Source organism: Oncorhynchus keta, chromosome 20 (assembly GCF_023373465.1).
Source record: "Oncorhynchus keta strain PuntledgeMale-10-30-2019 chromosome 20, Oket_V2, whole genome shotgun sequence".
NCBI lineage: Eukaryota > Metazoa > Chordata > Actinopteri > Salmoniformes > Salmonidae > Oncorhynchus > Oncorhynchus keta.
This window is the reverse complement of record NC_068440.1, coordinates 10764569-10791893: the sequence shown is the minus strand read 5'-3', so window position 1 is coordinate 10791893 and position 27325 is coordinate 10764569. Positions and strand designations below refer to the sequence as shown.

Below are 27325 nucleotides of genomic sequence, written 5' to 3'. Positions count from 1 at the left end.
CTGATCTATCAACACTATTTTCAAGTGTGATATCCTGTAGCACTCTCAGAACTGCTGGAAGCCTGTCCTTCAGATTATGGCATTCCATGTATCTGTGTAGCCAATGTGAAATTGCTAGCTAGTTAGAGGTGGTGCGCCTTGCTAGCGATGGGTAACGTTTCAACTGTTGACATGTGCAGAGCGTGAGGTCGCTAAAGTCTTGCATCTGAGACCTTGAAGTAGTGGTTCTCCTTGCTCTGTGGAGCTCTTTCTGAACTGGCCACTTGAGATAAACGATACAAAGTTATAAAGCTTCTGCAGGGTGACTGATTTTACAGATCATGTGCAGAGCGCACTGTTTTTAATCCGTGCAGACACACCAGAATGGTTCGCGCCCAGGTCGGGTTTTTCGAGGGGACAGACGTAAAGTCTATACTGTTACATCTGCATGCCCACCTTACATCTGTAATTCCCTGGGCTGATTATTTCTGTAGTCCAGGCCATGTTTTTCAAGGCAATCAATTATAATTTTTGTGAGACCTGCTGCATCTAAGCTTTCAGCTGACTGAAAATGTATAAAGCTTTCATGGATAGTACCTCACAAATAAAGACTTTATTCTTTCTTTAAATCTTTGGTTTCATCTGCAATTACACAAAACTTCCCTTTCATTTACTTCTCTTATTATTTCACTTTGTACCATCTCAGCTAAGCCCTCAAGAACTTTGTTCTGGATTTGGTGGCTTGTGTACTTAGCATTGCCACATGCATTCATCCTTTTCTCTATGAGAGGGTCATGCTTTGCTATTTCTTCTAAGATTGTCAAAACATTACCCTTGTTGTGACCTCTCTGCAATCTCTGCAATTGTTTTAATGTAAGTACAGATTTCCCCACTTTCTTTACTGGTCCTCATTTATGACATTCATCTGCAATTACACTAAAAACTTCCCTTTCATTTCATTCTTATTTTCAATGATGGCCTAGGAACAGTGGTTCCTAGGCCTGTTCAGGGGCAGAACAACAACAGCTCGGGGTTTGAACTTGCAACCTTCCGGTTACTAGTCCAACACTCTAACCACTAGGCTACCCTGCCGCCCCAAGAATATTCAAGCCATGAACTGTCCTTATACCAGGAGCTGTTGAAAGCCCTTTTCCTAGTACCATGCTGAGTTTTGGCAAATGTTTTCAAACACGGCTGTACAGGACCCTCTTCTCTGGATCTTGAAATGTCTGAAATACACATTAAATAATGTGTCATATCTCTATGGAAATGAATAGTTATGGGATCCACAAGATTAGATACTAACAGCTGCTAACTAAAATGTGTAGTTTAAAGTATAGACCTGGCCTACCATTGGGTCCTTTTGGAACAGTATACCTGGTGCTTGATGCAGTTGGGAGGGGCTCGATGACATCTCCTGACAGCTCTGGCTCACTGTCCTGCTCAGAGCCAGAGGTCTCTGTCTCATCCCTTGATACATCTATTACATTAAAATAACACAAGAACCATTAGTGTATAATCAACATAAAAATGTCACAGCCATCAAAACAAGAACACACATGAATCAACAACCAAAATTTTAAAGTGAGGCTTAAATCTGACAACATCATCTATTACAAGCTGAAGCTAAACATAAATTCTGAACTGGGCATGTGACTGACTGCCTGGTAGATGCTCTGACCTGGTGGTGGTAGACTGGGTCCTTGTGAAGTCTGACCACTGTGACTAGCCTCAGGTAGGGAGCTGCTCTCGTGTCTGGTGGTGATGCAAGGGATGGGGTCTGTTTGCACCTGATCTGCCTGTTTGTGCTTCTTTAAATCTGATATCTCTCCCTTTCTTATCATGTTTAATTGACCCCATCGCCCCACAAATGCCACGGCCCTTGCAGAGTAAGGGGAACCACTACTTCAAGGTCTCAGAGCAAGTGACGTCACCGATTGAAACGCCACGAGCGCGCACCACCGCTAACTAGCTAGCCATTTCACATCGGCTACATAAGCATCCAATTATCCACATTTTAGTCCAATCTCAATCTTAATTACAAATCCCCATTATCATAACTGTACCTTAAAATCAACCACCTGCCCAAATTACTAGTTTGTTCATGGCTAGCCCTACTTTGCAGTAAGTAACTTAGCTAGCTATAATTTCTTATACCTTTACGATAGCAAACTGATGATTGTGGTCATCTTTTGTTGAGTAACGTTAACAGATTGACAATAACACATGTTTGTTTTGAGTTCAAGTACGGAAATCTAACTGAGTTAATGGATTTCAAATGACTGAATGCTAACTTGCTGAACACTGACAGCTGTAGCCTACTAGTTACCCCATATTAGCTAAACATTTGTATACTGTAACTTACGACACTGCACTGTATATGCGTGTATTACTAGCACAGATGTAAACATAATGTTAGGTTAAATTGGGAACCGATCTCTCTTATCTGATTAACTGTCTGTTAATGGAACCAAAGGTCTACCGTTAACTTACACAGCGACTCAACTTTCGTAAAAGTTGTTGAGAACCTAAACCCGATGCTAAACCTTAAAATGTACTTCAAATATGATGCTTTCGTCAATCGCGAAAAGAGCTCGTGGAGCTGTGGAAATATTCCCTCTTCTTCTTCTGTATGTTCTTATTCTTCTTATTATTTTGTATCTCGCAACCAACGTTAATATTCTCCTCGATTTAAAAACGTCAAAATAATGCTTCTTTCAACAAGAGGTGAAATGAGATGTCAATCAGCATTAAACTGCCAGTAGGGAATTAAATATTGGGGTGGCCAATCAGATGTCAGGGGTGTCCAGTGCCACCCCGGCTCCGCACCTGGCTACAAGGTCCCTATTTTACAATTACATAGGCTAGTCGAAAGTTGACCAAATAATGAAAAGGGCTGTCTGCTAGCCTCAATAAATACACAAATATTTTATAGTTGAACAAGTCTTTGCATGTATACATGTCTTTTTTTTTTCAAACTTCACTTGAGGCTTGACTTGAAAACATGACTACTCGACTTGCTCTTAGAATGCACGAATTCGACTTTACTTGAGTCTTGACCAGTTATTCTTGTGACTCGAATTGAGACTCGGACCTTGTGACTTGAGACTTGCTTGTGACTCAAATAATAGTCACTTGGTCCCGCCTCTGAAAATCTCTAATGTGAAGCCGACAACGTTGCCTGCCATTATGTCAGTCCATGACATGCGAGACCAATTACATTTTTACCTTTCCAAATTATTACAAGGCCTGCATAAAAATATAAGAAAAAAAGGAACGCAATGCAACAATGTGTGGGCCAGAAAAAGTCTCTCTCCTCATTATCAATTGTTTCTGCAGTGATGAATTACAATCTTCAGATCATGTGTTTATAACCTATCATCCGCAGATAATCGTTGTCTGGAACTCAAAAAGAAGTATAAACATTATTCAAATCAGGGAGCCAAATGAACGGCTCTTTCACAGATGCGATTCGTTCCCCGACGTTCACCTAAAAGAGCCGTTCAAAAAGAGCCGTTCGTTCGCGAACGACCCATCACTGACACTTTGTACCCTTCAGGAGCTTCTGCTTTTCAAAACGTGGTGTATGAATATTCGTCAAATTGTATATGCAGAGGACACGGGTCTGTAAACATTCTGTTTGGCAGAATATCCCGGGAGTGCACAACGCTGGCGAAAATGGAGGGGTTTCTACAGAGATGTAGCGCTGCATTAAAGGTAGGCACACATACGAATACGTTTACTATACATTGCATTGCATATTTTACAAATGTTTCATTTGCTCTGTTTAATGACTAGCCTTGTTCATCGCGTGCCCTCTGCTGTCTGTCATGCAATTAATTTACATATTCCATTTGTCTAAATTACTGTCACAGAGGCTGGTCACTTTTTTCCAAGACTTTGCTGCTTTTACAATTGAATTAGCTAGCCTATTACTACTTTATTACTATTATATTATTCATAATGTATGGATATCCTAACAACCTGTCAACTAAAATTGAGTGTTTACTGATTCATTCTCTCAAGTTACAACATAGCTGAATTGAAAAGAGACTAATTGCAGTATGGTTCAAGATTCCAAAAATATTTTTCTCCTGAAGATGATGAATCTTTTCTTGTAAAAGGTCTGACACACAAAACACAGAGCGCCATGACTCATAAGGAGGTGGTGTGTGGATGAAGAGCTAGAATTGTCAGAGAGCAAGAGGAGGTAGAATACTGCCCACTGAAACTTCATTAACAGCCATTGTCACATATTGCATCGTTGGTATGTTTTCAGCATATTTTGCAAGGGGTTGCCACAGTAGAGTCAGATGACCAATGCCATGAGAGGGTTAATGATTTGTATGACATTTTAGTCAAGTGCAAAGAACCTGACATAGTGGGGGAAACCCTCTTAAGCTATTCCCTTTTTTGTCCCACCCTGGCATCTCCTGCACACTGTATTGCCTGTGTGTACATTCAAGACTAAAGGTGCCATGTGTGGTGGGTACCCCTTGTTTATATAGGCTATGTGGGCACACGCACACATCTCTCTTTCTCCGGCTGGAGTCTGGGCTAAAGCTCTCACTTCCAAATTCCTGTGGTCCAACAGCTTAACTGTTGTGCATGTGACATTATTAATAGTGATATTAGGTGACACCTCTGTCACTATGCCTGAATGGCAGACATCTCATCCCCCCTCCCTCCTTCCCCTGCAGCCTTGGTATGGAATGCTGCTGTCTATGGCTGTCAGGCACAGCAAAGATTTAAAGAGAAGGTGTCTAATTTCAAGGGGTCGGCGATTACTCTTGAGGAGTCACCATTAACCTGCTTTACTTTGTTTTTTTTCTCTCCTTCCGTCAGAGAACAGCTGTGGTGGGATATCATATGGCCCGAGAGAGAATCAGAGAACACATTCGAGACATAACGTGAGACTAATCAAAACATGTAATGGGCTGAATTTAATTCCCTTCTTAAAACCCTCTCCGTAAGACACTGTACATTTTTTATTTAACCTTTATTTCACTAGGCAAGTCAGTTTAGAACAAATTCGTATTTACAGTGACAGCCTACACCAGCCAAACCCAGACGACGTTGGGCCAATTGTGAGCCGCCCTATGGGACTCCCAATCACGGCCTGTTGTGATACAGCCTGAATGTAGGCTTAGTTGTAGTTTGTAGTGGGCTAGTTGTAGTTTGTAGTGGGCTAGTTGGAGTTTGTAGTGGCCTAGTTGTAGTTTGTAGTGGCCTAGTTGTAGTTTGTAGTGGCCTAGTTGTAGTTTGTAGTGGCCTACTTGTAGTTTCAGTTAAGAACAAATTCTTATTTTCATTGATGGCCTAGGAACAGTGGGTTAACTGCCTGTTCAGGGGCAGAACGACAGATTTGTACCTTGTCAGCTCAGGGATTTGAACTTGCAACCTTTCGGTTACTAGTCCAACGCTCTAACCACTAGGCTACCCTGCCGCCGTAGTGGCCTAGTTGTAGTATGTAGTGGCTTAGTTGTAGTTTGTAGTGGCTTAGTTGTGGTTTGTTGGGGCCTAGTTGTGGTTTGTAGGGGCCTAGTTGTAGTTTGTAGTGTCCTAGTTGTAGTTTGTAGTGGCTTAGTTGTAGTTTGTAGTGGCCTAGTTGTAGTTTGTAGTGGCCTTTTGATTCATTCACTTAAAAGTTATTCTTTCCCAGCATCCTCCCCCCTTCTCTAAGTATCAGTTCCCATTTTAAATGGGCGTAATCAAAGCTCCGTGGCATACTTCCTGGCTCTTTGTTGTCTGTTAGATTTAATGTTCCTGCCCTCTGGTCAGATGCTTCTGTTTGGTCCACATCAACCACTTAGGCCAGGTTATATCTGAATACTGCCACACAGAAGGTCTCTGTGTTCTGATGGGCACTGGGCAGCCTTAGTTTAGCCACTGTCACTTCACATTATGGCCTCCACACATGGCTGGAGACTAAGTGTTGATGTTTATGTCTGGGGTTATCCCTGACTACTCTACCTGGGGAGCTTAACGCTCATCTTTTCCATAATCAAACACTTGAAGACAATTGAATGTTATTGGTTGCAGCAGTCTTTCGTTTTCAGTGATGGGACAAGGCTACCGGTGTGTTCAATAGACCGAGACAGTAGATTAGAGGTCACCCGATTAGGATTTTTCGATACCGATTATTGGAGGACTAAGAAAAGCCGATACAGATTAATCGGACGATTTTTATATATATATTTGTAATAATGACAATTACAACAATACTGAATGAACAATGAACACTTTTATTTTAACTTAATATAATACATAAATAAAATCAATTTAGTCTCAAATAAATAATGAAACATGTTCAATTTGGTTTAAATAATGCAAAAACAAAGAGTTGGAGGAGAAAGTAAAAGTGCAATATGTGCCATGTAAAAAAGCTAACGTTTAAGTTCCTTGCTCAGAGCATGAGAAAGTATGAAAGCTGGTGGTTCCTTTTAACATGAGTCTTCAATATTCCCAGGTAAGAAGTTTTAGGTTGTAGTTATTATAGGACTATTTCTCTCTATACCATTTGTATTTCATATACCTTTGACTATTGAATTTTCTAATAGGTACTTTAGTATTGCCAGCCTCATCTCGGGAGTTGACAAGCTTGAAGTCATCAACAGCGCAATGGTTGAAGCATTGCGAAGAGCTGCTGTTTGAATGAATGCTTACGAGCCTGCTGCTGCCTACCACCACTCAGTCAGGCTGCTCAATAAAATCTTAGACTTAATTATAATATAATAATACACAGAAATACGAGCCTTAGGTCATTAATATGGTCGATTCAGGAAACTATCATTTCGAAAACAAAACATTTGTTCTTTCAGTGAAATACGGAACCGTTCTGTATTTTATCTAACGGGTGGCATCCATAAGTCTAAATATTGCTGTTACATTGCACAACATTCAATGTTATGTCATAATTACGTAAAATTCTGGAAAAGTAGTTCGCAATGAGCCAGGATGCCCAAACTGTATATACCCTGACTCTGCGTGCAATAAATGCAAGTGACCCAATTTCTTTTAACTAAATATGCAGGTTTAAAAAATATATACTTCTGTGTATTGATTTTAAGAAAGACATTGATGTTTATGGTTAGGTACCTGTGCATTCGTGCAACGATTGTGCTTTTTTCGCAAATGCACTTTTGTTAAATCATCCCTTGTTTGGCGAAGTTGGCTGTCTTTTTGAGGACAGTTCTCAACGAGCCAGGCGGCCCAAACTGCTGCATATACCCTGACTCTGTTGCACAGAACGCAAGAGAAGTGACACAAGTTCCCTAGTTAAAATAAATTCATGTTAGCAGACAATATTAACTAAATATGCAGGTTTAAAAATATATACTTTTGTATTGATTTTAAGAAAGGCGTTGATGTTTATGGTTAGGTACACATTGGTGCAACGACAGTGCTTTTTTCACGAATGCGCTTGTTAAATCACCCATTTGGCGAAGTAGGCTGTGATTCAATGATAAGATAACAGGCACCGCATCGATTATATGCAACGCAGAACAAGCTAGATAAACTAGTAATATCATCAACCATGTGTAGTTAACGAGTGATTATGTTTAGATTGATTGTTTTTTATAAGATAAGTTTAATTCTAGCTAGCACCTTACCTTGGCTCCTTGCTGCACTCGCATAACAGGTGGTCAGCCTGCCACGCAGTCTCCTCATGAAGTGCAATGTAATCGGCCATGATCGGTGTTCAAAAATGCTGATTACCGATTGTTATGAAAACTTGATATCGGCCCCAGTTTATCGGCCATTCCGATTAATCGGTCAACCTTTACAGTACATATCTGTCAGGTATTTCCTTCCTTGACTGTGTGTGCCATAATTCTGCTGTTGTGATTTAATTGTTCTTTTATAAACAATACAAAACATACACATACAAACAACAACATCATACAAACATCAACTACATCACACCTGCCCAGACCCACTAGAACACACCACCATCTCCAGCGCCTGTATCACTTTCCGCCACATGGCCTCAAATTGCACTCTCTGCATGGCCCACAAACTTTACAGTTTTAGATAATAAAGCATTTTACTTTTCCATTGCGTTAATGACAGACGATTGGTTGATTTGCAGTTTTTAAGTCTACGTTTTTTAAAAGATGATTGACGAGAAAATATTGTCCAACCCATCGGGTATCTCACTGCACCCTCATGTGCCGTGTCTTGAAATATGCAGACAGACGGATTAAACAAAATGGTCTATTTAAGCATTAAGGCCCGAGGGGGTGTAGTATATGGGTAGTATACCACGGCTAAGGGCTGTTCTTAAGCACAACGTAACGCGGAGTGCCTGGATACAGCCCTTAGCCATGGTATATTGGCCATATACCACAAACCCGTGAGGTGCCTTATTGCTATTATAAACTAGTTACCAACGTAATTAGAGCAGTAAAAATAAATGTTTTGTCATACCTGTGGTATACGGTCTGATATACCACAGCTGTCAGCCAATAAGCATTCAGGGCTCGAACCACCCTGTTTAGCATTTTGTTTATACATGTTTTTTGTTTTGCCTATCTAAGGAATGTCAACCTGCCCAAGTTCATAACCGTTACCTAAAGTTAAACCATACCCATTACCTACCTAAAATAACACTATTCCCAACAAAAGGGGAATCAAGGTGGAATTTATTTAGCTGAAAAGTTATACTGATGATGAGGATGAGAAAAGAAGCATAGAATGAGGAAAACTAGGGGTTTGTCTCTCTTCCCTCTCTCCAAACAACTTACTACTCCATCCACCAATTCCACGGTTCAGCCTTATCTCTCTGAGTCCCTGAGGCCTGTGCTAAGTGGATTGGAGAGAGAACGCCTCAGTGTGGTGCGGTTTTACATTAACCAGAAGGAATGAGAGCTATGATGGGGCTCTCAGAAAGGGGAACGGGTAGAGTAGCCAGCGTGCCTTACTGCATTTGATTTGTGTTTCAGCAGTAATGGAACACTATTGGCTCATCAATATCAACCCAATGAAGCTCGCAACCTGGCTCAAAGTGATCCCTGGCTTGAATGCTGCACTCAAATGCAGGCCTAAATGGATTGCTCTGTGAACGTGGTCGAATTCACATTAGCGTGGGATATGGGGATAACTGTTAGAAAACAGCACTGCCCTATTATGTAACAGTAATTGACATTTCTCAGCATCAGAGTGAGTTGAATATGAAGCCCATTGCAAAACAGTTCGCGTTTCCCATTAACACCATCTGCGAATGGCACACAAGACAGGTGCACAAGGACATGCATGAAGACCAGAATCAGAGCATCCTGTCATAATCCTGGTACTATCATAACATTCCTCCTCTACACCTCCGTATTTGTGTCAGGCCTACGTTTTCCCACCAACCAAGTTGTTCACCTCTTATCTAACCCTTGTTTATATTTCTAGCCTCGTCTTTGAATGGATACTGCAATAGTGGATTACTACAGCTGTAGTAGACGTCGCCCTGAATCGTTCTGTTTACCATGTGGCTGTTGTGGATTCACGGTTGAGGAGCTCTGCACACACACACACACACACACACACACACACACACACACACACACACACACACACACACACACACACACACACACACACACACACACACACACACACACACACACACACACACACACAGTTGTTAAATATAGCCTCCCTTGGCTCCTGTTTGCCTGCTCGGGTCTGTCCACTGCTACGCCTGATGGGAGGTGCCACGCACACTGGGAAGAGGGAAGGGGAGGCTGGGCGGCCATGACGCCATGATGTCGTACACTCACACTGGCTTCCCGTTACATTGGGCACTTAACATGGGGCGAAATGGCTCTCTCTCCATCCACACACTAAGCTACAGCCCATACTGATGGAGAGTAAAAACTGTCTAGAAGGCAGACCTGGACATATTTCTTGATTTACCATTGAAGTCAATAGGATGCACATCTAACAAACAGACAAGGGGGAAAAAAGGATCAGTGGCAGCTAGTAGGCCGGTGACGACGACCCCCGAGCGCCACCCGAACAGGAAGGTGGCCCTAAAGGACAAAGTGGTTGTTAGCATATAAATCCCTACCAAATAGTTAGTGTTTGGACTTATTCTCCTGGTTTACAGTTAAATGACAGGTTTCCAGCAGTTAGGTCCATTAACTAACGGAACTAGCGAATGAAAGTGTTCATCACTGCTGCCAATGACTGGAACGAACTACAAAAATCTCTTTAACTGGAAACACTTATCTCCCTCACTAGCTTTAAGCACCAACTGTCAGAGCAGCTCACAGATTACTGCACCTGTACATAGCCCACCTATAATTTAGCCCAAACAACTACCTCTTTCCCAACTGTATTTAATTTATTTATTTATTTTGCTCCTTTGCACCACATTATTTTTATTTCTACTTTGCACATTGTTCCATTGCAAAACTACCATTCCAATGTTTTACTTGCTATATTGTATTTACTTTGCCACCATGGCCTTTTTTGCCTTTACCTCCCTTCTCACCTCATTTGCTCACATTGTATATAGACTTGTTTATACTGTATTATTGACTGTATGTGACTGTATGTTTGTTTTACTCCATGTGTAACTCTGTGTCGTTGTATCTGTCGAACTGCTTTGCTTTATCTTGGCCAGGTCGCAATTGTAAATGAGAACTTGTTCTCAACTTGCCTACCTGGTTAAATAAAGGTGAAATAAAACAAATAAAAAATAAAATCGATGAGTGCTTCAGAAGAACTTAGCTAAAGGCAGACGGTTGATTTAGCTTTTTGTGTCCTGCCATACTGTCACACACACACGGGTAATTAGTGCTGTCACAGCTTTGCCATCATCCCGTCACAGCAAGGCCGTCTCCCCGGTGTCAGTCATAATATCGTTTCTATCATTATGTCCCAGATAAAGAGATACTAATCACACTCCTTATCACAGTGGGTCTACCAGTCGATGGCAAAATGATCTCGCTGAGTCCAACAAGGCTGTGTCATAGTTGTAGCTGCACATTCACTCATTGTTATTAAAGACGTACCGCAGCGTTTTTTGAACATTTACTGTTTAAAAGCTATGTCCCAGGTATAAATACAATGCAGTACATACACTAAAGGGTAAATAAATACGTTTTGAGCAAAATAGTTGTGTTTTTTTGACACGACAACAAACTTCAAGGAGTGGGCCATTCAAAGAGTTGGTTTGATGGGAATCTGTGATCTCATCGGCCCTCCTTCTTGAGGAGCAATAGAGGAGCATGTCTTGTGCTATGTCACGACTTATCTGGACCACCTATTGAGATGTGCCTATTGTTAAGTAAATAAGTTGTTAAGTGGACTGAAGTGCCACTTTAAAGTAGGTGATGTTATTTGATTATCATAGCCTAAGTAGATTAAAAGCAGCAGTCCAAAAATGATAGCATAGACTAGATGCTAACTAACTACTGTGAGCCGGAATTAAATATAGGTCTACCATTCCAGTCTGTCAACATGGGATTTGTTTCACTAGGCTATTCTTGGCTATTCATTAACTGACTGCAGGCAGGTATCTAGCATTCTGGCGATGGTTTGCCAATGCCAATGCTTTTTACATTTTGACTAGTGTAGCCTTGGCTGTGTAAAAAAAAAACGGTTTAGAAATCTACAATGTATAAATCTGACAAGGAATTTTCCCACTCTCTTTACTTCCCCCTCTTCCTTCCTTCCTTCCTTCCTTCCTTCCTTCCTTCCTTCCTTCCTCTTCCTTCCTTCCTTCCTTCCTTCCTTCCTTCCTTAGGGCAGTTCGGAGGGCAGCTCTGGGATCCACGTTGTCCTTGGCAACGAGGCCTGTGACCTCGACTCCATGGTGTCGTCCCTCGCCTTCGCCTACTTTCTGTCCACAGTGAGTCAGCTAGCTTCTAGCCTGTGCCTCCTCTCATTAGTGAATCCCTCAACCCAGGTCGAAAATGAGTTACCATACCTGAAGTATCTATTCCCCTTCTCGTATGTTTAGGTTTTTTATACGGTAACAAGTAATTGACACTTTACTTCAGGGTCGCTGGAAGTGGGGTCCTAGTCAAACTTGGCCCTCGCAAGAGGCTTCCAGAATGATCTTATGCAATTATCAGCCATGTATTTTTGGGGTGTCTCACTACTGAGATTTCATTTTGTTTCGGCACCCCTGCTTTACTTGAGTCATAAGGACTACATAACACTCATAATCACGACATAACGTCAGTTATCATAAGCTGACACCAGTTATGCCATGATTATGACCGTGTTATGTAGCCCTTATATAACAGGGGTTTTTAGTAAATTGTTACCCAAAAATACATTCACTACATGGCCAAAAGTATGTCTGCTCGTCAAACATCTCATTCCAAAATCATGGGAATTAATATGGAGTTGGTGCCCCCTTTGCTGCTATAACAGCCTCCACTCTTCTGGGAAGGCTTTCCACTAGATGTTGGAACATTGCTGCGTGGGACTTTTTTCCATTCAGCCAAAAGAGCATTAGTGAGGTCAGGAACTGATGTTGGACGATTAGGCCTGGCTCGCAGTCGGTGTTCCAATTCACCCCAAAGGTGTTCGATGGGGTTGAGATCAGGGCTCTTGGCAGGCCAGTCAAGTTCTTCCACACCAATCTCGACAAACCATTTCTGTATGGACCTCACTTTGAGCACGTGGACCTTCCCCAAACTGTTGCCACAAAGTTGGAAGCACAGAGTCGTCTAGAATGTCATTGCATACTGTAGCGTTACGATTTCCCTTCACTGGAACTAAGGGGCCTTGCCCAAACCATGAAAAACAGCATCAAACCATTATTCCTCCTCCACCAAACTTTACAGTTGGCAATATGTATTTGGACAGGTAGCGTTCTCCTGGCATCCGCCAAACCTAGATTAATCCGTTGGACTGCCAGATGGTGAAGTGTGATTCATCTCTCCAGAGAATGCGTTTCCACTGCTCTAGAGTCCAATTGCTGAGAGCTTTACACCACTCCAGTCGATGTTTGGCATTGCCATGCTGGTCTTAGGCTTGTGAGTGGCTGCTCTGCTCTGGAAACCCATTTCATGAAGCTCCCAACAAACAGTTATTGTGCTGACGTTGCTTCCAGAGGCAGTTTGGAACCTGGTAGTGAGTGTTATTGCTCTTAGATGTTTCCACTTCACAATAAGAGCACTTACAGTTGATCGGTGCAGCTCTAGCAGGGCAGAAATTTTACGACCTGACTTGTTGGAAAGGTGGCATCCTATGACGGTGCCACGTTGAAAGTTATGGAGCTCTTCAGTAAGGCCATTTCACTGCAAATGTTTGTCTATGGAGATTGCAAGGGGTGTCCACATACCTTTGGTGATGTAGTGTACCTTCTGGAAATCTTGTAGTATGAAGACCCATAGACTCTATGTTGTGGTTGTTTGAAATCAAATTTGTAAATTAATACGTCCTGCTATGCAGTAATTCATATATCTCCTAATTTAACTTGTTAATAGTGTTGAGAGAACTGGGCCAAGTCCTGAAGCACCCCCGGCTCAGAGTGACTCATTTCTAGGTCTGAGGTCCATGAATAGCTTGACCAAGCGTAATCAAAATTCCCAGAATTCTCCAAAATAGGACCAGACAACCTTCAGAGTCACTCGGATCATACTCAAGCATAAAAACAGTGTCTGTGCCCTGGCCACCAGCCACCGGTCTCTCCTTATCTTTCGTCACTGCATTGATCCATCTGCCCTCCCTAACCCCTGGCTAGAGCTGCTCGCTAGCCTATACGCCCCCGCTACTCATGAAATATTCACACAGCCTCAGATACTCAAGATACGCAAAAGGTCTGAGAAGGTGGACAAAAACATTGCAGAGGAATCCCAGCTAATCTCAGCAGGAAGGTGTGTTGGTGTCAGATGTCTGTTTTGAACTGGTCTCCCTCTTCCATCCTTTCCTCCTCTCCTCCTTTTCCCTTCCTCTTCTTCTATCCCCCTTTGTTCCCAGGCGTCTGGCAGCTCGTGTAAGACTGTGGTGCCAGTGCTGAACATCCCGAGGGCCGAGTTCCCCCTACGTTTAGACAACGTGTTCCTGCTGAAGGAGAGCGGGGTTCCATCAGAGGCTCTGGTGTTCCGTGACGAGGTGGACCTGGCAGGGCTCCATAGAGCCAAGAGGCTGGTTCTCTCCCTAGTGGACCACAACGTGCTTCCTAGGTCAGGGGTTGCAACATGACTCTTCCTATTTATTTTCTCACACTGTCACGTCCTGACCTTAGTTCCTTTTTTATGTCTCTATTTTAGTTTGGTCAGGGCGTGAGTTGGGGTGGGCATTCTATTTGTTGTTCTATGTTTTTGTATTTTTGTGTTTGGCCTGGTATGGTTCCCAATCAGAGGCAGCTGTTTATCGTTGTCTCTGATTGAGAACCATACTTAGGCAGCCTGTTTTCCCACTATGATTTGTGGGTAGTTGTTTTCTGTTTTGTGTTGCTGCACCTTACAGGACTGTTTCATTTTCGTTTCACTCTCTTTGTTATTTTGTTTAGTGTTTCTGTTCTAATAAATATAACATGAACACTTACCATGCTGCGCATTGGTCCGATCCATTTTATCCCTCATCAGAAGAGGAAGTCAATCATTACACACACTCTCTTTTCTGACATTCTCTCCCTTGCCATCTCTGCCTTTCTCTCACTCAGACTTTCTACCAATGATACCTACAGTATCAAATAGAATTGACAACACAGGAGAACTTTGTGGGAAAGTGCCTGATATGTGGAGGGCCAGTTTCCCAGACCCAGATTAAGAAAACTTGTTTTTTTTGTGATACTTTTTACCCATTTTTCTCCCCAATTTCATGACAGTCTTGTCTCCTCGCTGCAACTCCCCTATGGACTCGGGAGAGGCGAAGGTTGAGAGCTGTGCGTCCTTTGAAACACGACCCAGCCAAGCCACACTGCTTCTTGACACACTGCTTGCTTAACCCGGAAGCCAGCCGCTCCAATGTGTCGGAGGAAACACCGTCCAGCTGTCGATCAGAGTCAGCTTGCAGGCACTCGGCTCACCACAAGGAGTCACTAGAGCACGAGGGGACAAGGAAATCCCGGCCGGCCAAACCCTCCCCTAACCCGGACGACGCTGGGCCAATTGTGCGCCGCCTCATGGGTCTCCTGGTCACAGCCGGCTGTAACACAGGCTGGGATCGAACCCGAGTCTGTAGTGACACCTCAAGCTTTGTGATGCAGTGCCTTAGACGGCTGCGCCACTCGGGAGGCAGAAAATACATAGTTAAGGATATATGACAATGTATTTCACAATATTCACTCAACTCTAACTTTTCCCCATAGTGCCGACATTGACTTGGAGGAGGCAGTTGTGGAAGTCATTGATCACCACCACCTCGAGAGGACACCCTCCACTTCCTGTTCGGTCACCATGGAAACCGTGGGTTCCTGTGCCACCTTGGTGACAGAGTACATTCACCACAAGGCACCTGAAGTGCTAGACAGACAGGTGGCCCAATTATTATACGGTAAGTTTGCCACAACAATAATTCTCTCATGTCCAGCATTCTGTATAACATGTGCCAAACTCCAGTACTTGAGGGTCACAGTGTCTCCAGGTCTTTAAACAATGCATACCTCAGAACTAGGCAGTGGAAACATGGCAGGAGGAATTTTGACTAAAATTGTAGTTGCGCTTGTTTGTCAATGCCAGCGGTAACCATTAGCTCAGTTCACCTATACTTGGCAGTGTGCCCACACAGGGGCCATTGTGCTGGATTGTGTCAACATGGCCCCAGAGGCGGGCAAGGTCACACCAAAGGACAGCCTTCTGGCCTGCCTACTGGAGTCGCGCTTCCCAGACCTGCCACCCAGGGGTGCCCTCTTCCAGTCCCTACAGAGCGCCAAGTTTGACATCTCAGGTAACAAAGAAAAACCCGCCATGGGAAAAGTGTTGACAGGTGGACAAAATGACACTGCCTTGTCACTTGACATTCAGGGACATAGGTTGTCATGACAATATGACATTATTATGTCAGTATTATGACACTGTTAGGACATACCATTCAAATAAAGTGTTACCCGTATTTTAAAGACTGTTGTAGAGTAAGTGTGAGATTTTACACAACGTCAAAAGAATGTTGTGGAGTGTCCATCTAGAAGTAAAAAAATCAAAATACGTCAAACCCTTTAGGTAGGAACCTCTGCTCTCTTGACCCAATGACTGGACAAAGCCATCGATCACGTGACACCATTCATTCCTATGTGCAGACTCAATAGCGCATGCAGGCAAAATGAAGTCGGTTAAGATGGCGTCTAATGGAGACATAACATGCGCAGTTTGAGCTACTGTTCCAAGAAGAGATGTTGCAGGCTAGCTCAGCGTTGCCCCCTCTCAAGCTGAAGGCCAACCGGCGTACCGTGATATTGGTACCATGATTGTCTTCTAAGTAATGTTTTGAGACAGGAGGGGTCAGGAGACACTGTGGCCCCACACAAAGATTGACCATGACGAGACAAGGCCGAGTTGCCATTTTTCAAGCTTCACTTTATTGGGGGCCATCCTGTTTTCTGATTGTCCAACAAAAGATTCCTGCAGTTTTTCACCTTTATTGGGGGATCCTGTTTTCTGCCAACAATTCCTGCAGTACCTCGGTCGGCCTTGGACTTTCCAGGGCTTCAATGAAAGGGGACAGTCATTCTCCCTTGTGTTGACCTCATTCCTGGTTTATCTTACTATCTTTTATGTTATACTGGTACTGGGTAATGTTCATGATGACGTTGACCTTAACAAGGGCCCCAGGACCAGTAGAAACAAAATAGCCCCATAACATCAAAGATCCACCACCATATTTTAAAGGAGGTATTGGGTTATTTTTTTATGAGTCCTTATTTCGACGCCATTACATACATTGTGTCAGAGATTTTTAAAAATCTAATACTTGACCACATCCAATACTTGACTGTATTTGACTACATTTACACCCCGCGTTGTGGTAATTTACCATAGAAATAAGAGTGTTGTTGTTTATCACTTATACAACCAAATCAAATCTAACTTTATTTGTCACTTGTGCCGAATACAAGTAGACCTTACCGTGAAATGCTTACTTACAAGCCCTTAACCAACAATGCAGTTCAAGAAGAGTTAAGAAAATATTTATCAAATAAACTAAAGTTTTTAAAAAAATTTTTTTAAAGTAACACAATAAGAATAACGAGGCTGTATACAGGGGGTACCGGTACTGAGTCAGTGTGCAGGGGGTGCAGGTTAGTCGAGGTTGTTGATAATTGTACCACAGTCTGACGTAAGGCCTGGCTCTGTGTGTGTGTGTGTGTCTGGTTAACTTCTACCATGGAGGGTTCAGGGCTGTTTGCCTTCAGAAAGGATTCACACCCCTCCCTGGACATTTCCCCCCACATTTTGTTGTGTTACAGCCAGAATTTAAAATGTATTACATTTAGATTGAGATGTTGTCACTGGCCTACACGCAATACCCCATAATGTCAAAGTGGAATTATGTTTTTTTTAAATATTTGTACTAATTCATTAAAAATTAAAAGCTGAAATGTCTTAAGTCAATAAGTATTCAACGTCTTGGTTATGGCAAGCCTAAATAAGTTCAGTAGTACAAGTCACATAATAAGTTGCACGGCCTCACTCAATAATAGTGTTTAACATGATAATTAATAACTACCTCAAAAGTATCTGTAAGGTCCCTCAGTCTAGCAGTGAATTTCAAACACAGATTGAACCACAAAGACCAGTGAGGGTTTCCAATGCCTCGCAAAGAAGGGCACCTATTGGTAGATTGGTAAAGAAAAGCAGACATTGAATATCCCTTTGAGGATGGTGCAGTTGTTAATTACACTTTGGATGGTAAATCAATATACCCAGTCACTACAAAGATACAAGCATCCTTCCTAACTCAGTTACCGGAGAGGAAGGAAACCGCTTAGGTGAAACCCCTCAATGGTGACTAAAACAGTTGCAGAGTTGAATGGCGATGATAGGAGAAAACGGAGAATGGATCAACAACATTGTAGTTACTCCACAATACTAACCTAATTGACAGAGTGAAAAGAAGGAAACCTGTACAGAATATTCCAAAATATGCATCAGGATAAAAAAGAAAAGGGAATAGAGTTAAGCACAGGCAAAATCCTAGAGGAAAACCTGCTTCAGTCTGCTTTGTCAATCTATGTCAAGACCTGAAATGGTTGTCTAGCAATGAACAACAACCAATTTGACGGAGTTTGCTGAATTTTTTAAAGAATAATGGGCAAATGTTTCAGGTGCGGAAAGCTCTTAGAGACTTTCCCAGAAAGTTTCAAAGCTGTAATCGCTGCCAAAGGTGCTTCTACAAAGTATTGACTCTGGGGTGTAAATACTTATGTTAATAAGAGTATTTATGTACAGTCGTGGCCAAAAGTTTTGAGAATGACACAAATATGAATTTCCACAAAGTGTGTTGCTTCAGTGTCTTTAGATATTTTTTGTCAGATGTTACTATGGAATACTGAAGTCTAATTACAAGCATTTTATGAGTGTCAAAGGCTTTTATTGACAATTACATGAAGTTGATGCGAAGAGTCAATATTTGCAGTGTTGACCCTTCTTTTTCAAGACCTCTGCTATCCGCCCTGGCATGCTGTCAGTTAACTTCTGGGCCACATCCTGACTGATGGCAGCCCATTCTTGCATAATCAATGCTTGAAATTTGTCCGAATTTGTGGATTTTTGTTTGTCCCGCCTCTTGAGGATTGACCACAAGTTCTCAATGGGATTAAGGTCTGGAGAGTTTCCTGGCCATGGACCCAAAATATCAATGTTTTGTTCCCTGAGCCACTTAGTTATTACTTTTGCCTGATGGCAAGGTGCTCCATTATGCTGGAAAAGGCATTGTTCGTCACCAAACTGTTCCTTGATGGTTGGGAGAAGTTGCTCTCGGAGGATGTGTTGGTACCATTCTTTATTCATGGCTGTGTTCTTAGGCAAAATTGTGAGTGAGCCCACTCCCTTGGCTGAGAAGCAACCCCACACATGAATGGCCTCAGGATGCTTTACTGTTGTCATGACACAGGACTGATGGTAGCGCTCACCTTGTCTTTTCCGGACAAGCTTTTTTACGGATGCCCCAAACAATCGGAAAGGGGATTCATCAGAGAAAATGACTTTACCCCAGTCCTCAGATGTCCAATCCCTGTACCTTTTGATACTGTACCAGTATCAGTCTGTCCCTGTTGTTTTTCCTGGAGAGAAGTGGCTTCTTTGCAGCCCTTTTTGACACCAGGCCATCCTCCAAAAGTCTTCGCCTCACTGTGTGTGCAGATGCACTCACACCTGCCTCCTGCCATTCCTGAGCAAGCTCTGTACTGGTGGTGCCCCAATCCCGCAGCTGAATCAACTTTAGGAGACGGTTCTGGCACTTGCTGGACTTTCTGGGCGCCCTGAAACCATCTTCAAAACAATTGAACCGCTCTCCTTGAAGTTCTTGATGATCCGATTTAGCAGCAATATCCTTGCCTGTGAAGCCCTTTTTGTACAAAGCAATGATGACGGCACGTGTTGATGATGTCGGCACCACCCTCCTTTTGAAGGTTTCAGTCTGTTTATCGAACTCAATCAGCATGACAGAGTGATCTCCTGCCTTGTCCTCGTCAACACTCACACTTGTGTTAACGAGAGAATCGCTGACATGATGTCAGCTGGTCCTTTTGTGGCAGGGCTGAAATGCAGTGGAAATGTTTTTGGGGGATTCAGTTCATTTCCATGGAAAAGAGGGACTTTGCAATTAATTGCAATTCATCTGAACACTCTTCATAACATTCTGGAGAATATGCAAATTGCCATCATACAAACTGAGGCAGCAGACTTTGTGAAAATTAATATTTGTGTCACTCTCAACCTTTGGCCACGACTGTTTCATTTTCAGTGAATTTGTAAAAAATGTCTAAAAACATGTTTTCTCTTTTTCATTGTGATGGGGTATTGTGTGTAGATGGGTGAGAGAAAAAAAAATATTTAATCAATTTTGAATTCCGTCAGTAAGACAACAAAATGTGGAGTAAGTCAAGGGGTATGAATCCTTTGTGAACACACTGTATATGTAGGGCCCTGTGTTTTGGTTAATCATGTCACATGACCTGCATTTTTTTTTAAAGATTTAAAGGCCTCAAATAAAGGTTATAAATCAGGGCATGTGACATGATTAACCAAAACACAGGGCCAAACGTACAGTATATGATCTGCTGTTGTGCTTGTCATACAGTAGTGTCATTACCCAATTACATGCTGCCATTGTAATACTGCGTGTCCCATTGGCTTGTGTTACAGGTCTTTCTACAGAGCAGATCCTGCTGAAGGACATGAAGGCTGTCTCCGAAGGCGACCTGAGACTGGCAGTCAGCTCTGTGTACATGACACTAGATGTACGTACTGTCTAACCATGCCGATACTTGAATTAATCCACTCTTCCACCACCTTGCTTTAAACTGAGACTCAGCGATATTAGGTCACCATAAGAGCAGGTGCAGCCAGAGAGTGTGAGGCAAGGGGCTGCACTCGTCAGCACCAACACATACACTGTTAAACATCTGCACAGGAGTTTGCATCTCTCTAATGCAGTGTGATAACTGCGTGACAACAAATGCTGACGATTGCAGCCTCTTGCTTCGCGCAGTCTTTGTTTGTGTCGGACGTTGCCGTGCTCCTCTTGGTAAATGAATATTGCTGAGTCTACCTTTAACATCACCCTCTCAGCATCATTGTGTGTGTGTGTGTGTGTGTGTGTGTGTGTGTGTGTGTGTGTGTGTGTGTGTGTGTGTGTGTGTGTGTGTGTGTGTGTGTGTGTGTGTGTGTGTGTGTGTGTGTGTGTGTGTGTGTGTGTGTGTGTGTGTGTGTGTGTGTGTGTGAACCTTTACTCTTCCCCATTAACAGCGATGCGTTTAAATGGCCGACTTTGCCTTTGAGTAACCGACTCTTTGACAAATTTGGGTTTGCAGATGATTTCCCCAAGTCATAATTCCTACTCCTTTGGGAGAATTCTATTCCACTATTAGAATCTTTCCTTTTCAGTCATACTCTTCAGTCACTCTACAATGTCACCGGTTTAGCTATCAGACTCGCCTTTTAATCCTGGGAGATTATCTTTTTCCATATTCTTCATTCTGACAATGGAGCCTTTGCCTCGGAGAGGTGCAACTATATGCAGTGGCAGACATCTGGGAGCGAAAGTGACAGCTATATGCAACTAATGGCTCAGAGCGTATATTGTACCGTCTGATTAGCATAAACAAATGAGATCAGTAGCACAGTGTTGCTTCAGACCAGGCTAAACAATAGTGACAGGAGTCATGTCTGTTAGTTAAGAATACTCCCTGATATTTGGGTGGCCGTCATTGCTCACAGAAGACGAGGAGTTGAAAGTGGGAGTCTACTGTAGGGAATACAGACAGTTGACTCCTGGTGAGTGCACATAGAATAAGTAACTCTGTTTAACTGCTGTGCAGTTCCTCCGTCCCACTGCAAATGTATGAATTTTTAGAAATGCCTTCTATTAGAGCTGGCACAGTTATTGTGTAATTGTGTAACCGACAATTATGGATAATAACCGTGAACTAACACACTTATTAAGAGAACATCCCTGGTCATCCCTATTGCCTCTGATCTGGAAGACTCACTAAACACATACTTCATTTGTAAATGATTTGCAATTATATTGCCTTTTGAGATATTTATATATTTAAAGCCAAATACTTTTCTACTTTTCTCAAGTGGTATTTTACTGGGTGATTTTCCCTTTTACTTGTGTCATTTTCTATTAAGGTATCTTTACTTTTACTCATGGCAATTGGGTACTTTTGCCACCACTGGTCAGGAGGAGAAACTTAATTTGCAAAGGTTCCAAGAGGTCAAAACCATTTGTTTTTAAGACAGGTGTGTCACCAAAGCTGTTGTATTCATTATGTATGTCGTAGCTTATTTTAAAAGATGCATTACAAGGTCACATTTTTTTGTTGTTGCAAAAATGACAATTATGACAATAACCATGGCTATTTGCATGACAAGTAAATATGACCCAAAATGCCATAACCGACCTGGGATCAAATACTATTTGAAGTAATTTATACTGTATATGTACTTGATTGAGCTTGCCTTTTAGAATGGAACCAAGCAAACGCTCAAAATATTTGAAAGACTTTGAATAGTATTTGAACCCATGCTTGTTTTCTATATGGTATAGTTTTGTTGTTTACTGTGGTACGTCGTCCCGTGCGTTCAACAGATGTTCCTACAGCGGAAGAGCCTACAACGGGAGCTTTGTGAGTTCTGTCACAAACATCGTTTTGGCGCGGTGGTCGCCATGACAATCTCTTTCAATGAACGCAGCGAGCCCCATCGGCAGCTGGCGGTCTACAGCTCCAGCACCCTCTATAGGGAGGAGGTATGAACTGCACTGCCATGCCAACTTATATTGATCCCTAGACCCCTACGATGTGAGATTTTATATTTATAGGGTTAGTAATATAATAGTAAAGATTTGATAGGGGTAGGTTTTATAATAGGTAATAGTTCCACCTAGCCCTCTAATAGACTTTGCAGAATTTACCAATTTTGTGTGGCACATTTCTGTTCCTGACCCTGAAAAGTACTTTATATAAGCTCAGTGTATTGTAAAGTGGCCATTTGAATATTGGTGTGAATCTTTCCTCCCTGTTGCTTAAATATACGTAACGAATTGGTCTACTTTGTGTGCCAACCTACCTACCTACCTTGTTAGTTTAATATTGGCCTTCAGAAACTATTCCTTGGTGTGAAAAGACATAGTATTATTATGTGATATGAAGCATGTCTGTAAGTGAGATAAATCAAAGTATTCAATGCTGCATGTTTCTGTTATTTATTAGTGTGTTTTTCCTCTCAGGCATATGCAGGGATGACAATTTGAGATTATTAGTCCATGTTAAAACGGCAACTATGAAATAGCAATACACTTTTAAGTGTGTTTCACATTCTGCTGTAGGTGAGCCAAGCATTAGAAAAGGCCCGGAACCCCTCTCTGTGCATCTCTCCAATGAGCAGCCCCTTCAACGACATCAAGTCCTATCTCCAAGGCAATGCGCTGGCCTCCCGCAAGAAAGTGCTACCTATCCTCAAGGACTTCCTGAAGGAGTGGGACAAGAAGCAAGTGCATTGCGGGGAGACGGAGGACTTTGAGGAGCTGGACAACCACTTTGACCCCACGGGGTCGCCTGGAATCGACGGAGACTCCCGCCCCCACTGCTTCTCGGCCTCTCGGCACCACCGTCGCCGCCTGTTGGGCGCCGAGGACTCTGGGATGGAGGAAGACTTCCAGGTGCCGGCCACACCCATGAACAGTCTGGTGGAGGGCTGTCCACTGGACGCCGGCCTGCCTCAGATCAGCGCGGAAGCCATTTTGGAGAAGTTCAGCTGCATGGTAGGGGAAGCAGGGGGTAATAAAGATGTCAGCTGGCCAGGTGATCAATAACCTTCTGTTGATGCCTTTAAATCCTAGTGCCCCTGGCTCTCTGTCCGCGTGCACTGCAACCCAACCAAAAGACTATAAGGAGTGTTCAAACTCAGAAGCATATCAATCAATTGTATGTTTCATAAGGGACATCTCATAGTGGATTATAATGACAATCCAAGGGGCCATGTACAGTAACTCACTCACTGGTTATATAGCAATCCAAGGTTTTCTATCAGCAGCTCCGGTGATTGACTAGAAACAGGGTTGTGTTCAGGAGGAACAAAACCGCCCAAAACGGAGTGAAGCAGGGAGGTACCATCTTAATTTATCTAATAAGAAATGCTCGTTTTTGTTTTCTGTTGCAAAACGTTTTGCTACGGTGTGCCCAAATGAACACAACCCTGGACTGCCGTAGCCATCAAACTGATCACCAAGTTCTTATGGATGCTTTACCCAAGTCAGGACTAACAACACCATTACAAAGGATAGGACATCCTTCTAAAAATGACTGGCAAACCGAATGAAAAAAGCATGCCATGTACCTTCGAAGACTCCAGACAACAATGAAGGTTCAAATGTGTTTTCTCTCTGTATCCCATCTGAGTACATGGGACTGCCTCATTGGTTAGTGCCATCTCCAAGTGTAGGGGGAGTAGATTGGACATTTGGAGAATACATGATGGACTAATGTAATGAATCTTTGAAAGGCCTATTTCAATGTCACAGGCATTTGAGTGAAGCTTTATTTTGAGGAGAATATTGCCCTGGATAATGACTTTATCAATTTTTGCAGCATGTGTTTCAGCAGTCCTGGTCATTGAAAACTGCAGAGTTTGATGTTTTTTAGTGCAACTTATCTATGTACAGCTTCAGTAGGGAGTTATTGTGCTGATGATTGAGCACGTGATATCTACTGGCATGTGTGTGCGAGCGCGTGTCTGTCTGTGTGTGTGTGTGTGTGTGTGTCTGGAGTTCTTGGTTAGCGTGATGTCATGATGACATTATCATCAGGGTTGTTTCAGTCCATAGTTCTCCTCATTGTCGGCATCCATCTGGAAAAGAACGAAGAGAGAGAGGTGGAGAGATACATACCAGATGCCGGATGCAACTCTGCTGTTCATTCATGCATATGAACTGCCTGCCCCCAGTCAGATCTCGAAAATTGCAGGTTTCCTTTTTTTTCTTTTTAGTCGTGAATCTTGTTCTGGAGGCAGCTCTGCAGAGTGGTCACTAGCTGGCACAGCCACAAAGTCATACCTAACCTTAACCCTAATCACACTGCTAACCCTAATGCATAAACCCTAAACTTAAATTAAGATGAAAACCCTTTTTGTTTTCATGAATTTGTACAATATAGACATTTTTGAGTGTGAGGCTGGCCCATCTACCGGAAATCACATAGTTTTGCCTCAAGGACAAGACTCATCCCAATAAACGTTTACCTGTGCTAAATATACTCTCTGTCTCTCTCTCTCTCTCTCGCAGGTTTTTCTGAGATTTAGATCTCAAAGCTACTTCAGCTGCCCAAATATACACAAATCTTATGTGGAATTTATCGTCTAGTTTATCATCTAGATGTATTTAGGGATTACCATTGATTATGTCATCCTAATGAAATCATAACATTTTGAGAACAAATGAAGTGATGCAGAGGTTGACTTCATGCATACAATTTTGCGCTGAATTTTGTTCCGCATGTTATTCCTGCATTACAAAAAATGGTGATACGTTTCTATTAATACTCCCCTTTGTATTTTTGAGTTACCAGACATTTGCCTGTTCCCAGATCTGCTTGTGCTCTTGCCAACTCCTATCATCAGAGTTGACTATACAGCATCAACAGATCTGGGCTAGTGATGAATTGCTCTGATGATGGTATCTGATCTGGAATCTGTGTCGCATACCCCAGAGAGCCTTGTGGCGGTACATTTTTGAGGAAACATTACTGCATTAGTGCAGATGTCTGCTTCATTAGCTGTCTGTAGTTGGGCCTGAGGAGTAGGTTTGAACTTACTGTACCACAGAGATGTGCATACACCCCTAGGAAAACCCACATACAGATGAATGCATAGACACAAACACATTAGACAGTGGCCCGATTCCATTTCAGTCACTAGTCTCTTCCTTTAGCTCTACCATTTCAGTGTTCCCAGATCACAAGGATTCGATAGGTCTAAGTAAGTGATAAGATGATGGTTCCTACCTCATTCGATAGGGTATGTGAAGGTTCTACCATACCTATCCAGTCCTTTTGCATCGTGGAACTTCAAACTCTGAGAACTATGGAGGGCGGCATGGACTAAATTGGAATCCTGCTAGTCTAGCTGGAACTTCAGCTTTGTTAGAAATCCCAGATTTGATTTAATATGTCTTTGACAGCAGAAAACATCTGAGAATGTTGACTAGCCCTGTGCTGAACCATTTAATGAAGATATTAAATGTAGATAGTATAGTTGATTATGCCACTTGATTATATAAATCAACCATCTAGTTTCATTGATTTATTCTCTACATCACAGCGAGAAGGTGTGTTCTGTCACGTTGTTTATAGTAAATGAATATGTTGTGTCTAGGCTAGAATGGTATTGATAGTGAGTTTTCTATTAAACATACTCTGAAAGATTATTATATTGAGCCTCAGGTATTAAGGATTTGGCAATTCTTGGCTTGTGGTTGTGTTTTTTTTTTTTTTGCCAGCTAAACATGCGTGAGCCAAAAAAAGATCCATTGTGCTAATTATGTTTTGTCCTTCTTCTTTATCTCAAAATATACTTTTTGTTGAAATGTTTCATGGGAAATGTAGCTTATGTGGTGGACAGTGTAATGGCTCAGTGACTCTGCAGTTTCATGTGAACACTAAAACGAGTTTGTTTCTCCCACACCATTTGTCATGATTACATGTTTTAGTAAACACTCTTGTCACTGTGGTGTTCTAATTTTCCCAGGCCTTTAATTAAGGTTGGAAATGTTAGCTTGCTGGACTTGTTTAGCTTCTAAACAGGTTGAATGACAAGTAATTGACAATGTTGTTTCTTTAACCCAAACTGGTTCCCTTTTCCAGTTTCTCACGGCTTTAATCCAAAGATGCCCTCCTCAACCCCTCTACATGCAGTTCCTTTCAGTAGTTTTGTGAATTTTATGCAGGACAATCGGGATTCAACTTCTCTTTTATTCAAGTACGCAATGTGAAAAAAGTGTTTGCTATGTGGTTCCTGAATGCGAAACCACATGTATGACTAGATTATAAGAGAAAATGTTCAACTATGCACTTCTATTAAAAAAAAATGGATTTGAAGAGTTTGTGTTGTCGTCAGGTTTAATTCAGGCTTCTGACTGATTCTGGGTTATTGGTCTGATTCAAAATCATAACCTAAAGCTAACATTTCTACAAGGCACTATTGGAATATTTGGTGCCTATCACTAACTATCTCGAACTCCACCAGTCAGCAGTGTGTAATTTCTCTTAGGTTGTGTTCTCACCATTTCCCCACCGTATGCTGTGTGTGTGTGTGTGTGTGTGCATCCACCCATTCCTGGTCATGCCTCAACATGTCATTGTGTTCATAGACAGTGCCTTCAGAAAGCATTCATCTCACCACCTGATTTTTTTCTTCTTCTACATTTTGTTGTGTTAAAAGTCTGAATTTAAAATGGATTAAATGGAGATTTCTTGTCACTGGCCTACACACAATACCCCATAATGTCAAGTGGAATTATGTTAAAATAAAACTTTTTTTTTACAAATGTACTTTAAATTGAAAGCTGAAATTAGTATAAGTATTCAACCTCTTTGTTATGGCAAGCCTAAATAGGTTCAGGAGCAAAAATGTGCTTAGCAAGTCACATAATACGTTGCATTGAATAGTGTTTAGCATGATGTCTACCTCATCTCTGTACCCCACACATACAATTATCTGTAAGGTCCCCC

At 42.2% G+C, this 27325-nt stretch overlaps 1 protein-coding gene across 3 annotated transcripts in view; it reads left to right on the top strand.

Annotated features, from left to right (window-relative positions):
* Positions 1-26708, top strand: part of LOC118399367 (exopolyphosphatase PRUNE1-like) — a 37409-nt gene extending 10701 nt beyond the window's left edge. The window contains exons 1-8 of one of the 3 annotated variants that reach the window (XM_035795400.2): positions 3256-3696; positions 11728-11827; positions 13912-14117; positions 15248-15432; positions 15667-15825; positions 20241-20335; positions 22192-22350; positions 22930-26708. In XM_035795400.2, coding sequence (XP_035651293.1) covers positions 11789-11827; positions 13912-14117; positions 15248-15432; positions 15667-15825; positions 20241-20335; positions 22192-22350; positions 22930-23415 — 1329 coding nt within the window. In that variant the 5' untranslated portion in view covers positions 3256-3696; positions 11728-11788 and the 3' untranslated portion in view covers positions 23416-26708. Of the gene's footprint in view, positions 1-3255; positions 3697-11722; positions 11828-13911; positions 14118-15247; positions 15433-15666; positions 15826-20240; positions 20336-22191; positions 22351-22929 lie in introns of those variants that run through there. The other 2 variants (XM_035795398.2, XM_035795399.2) reach the window with 2 other exon arrangements.
* Positions 26709-27325: the final 617 nt, after the last annotated feature.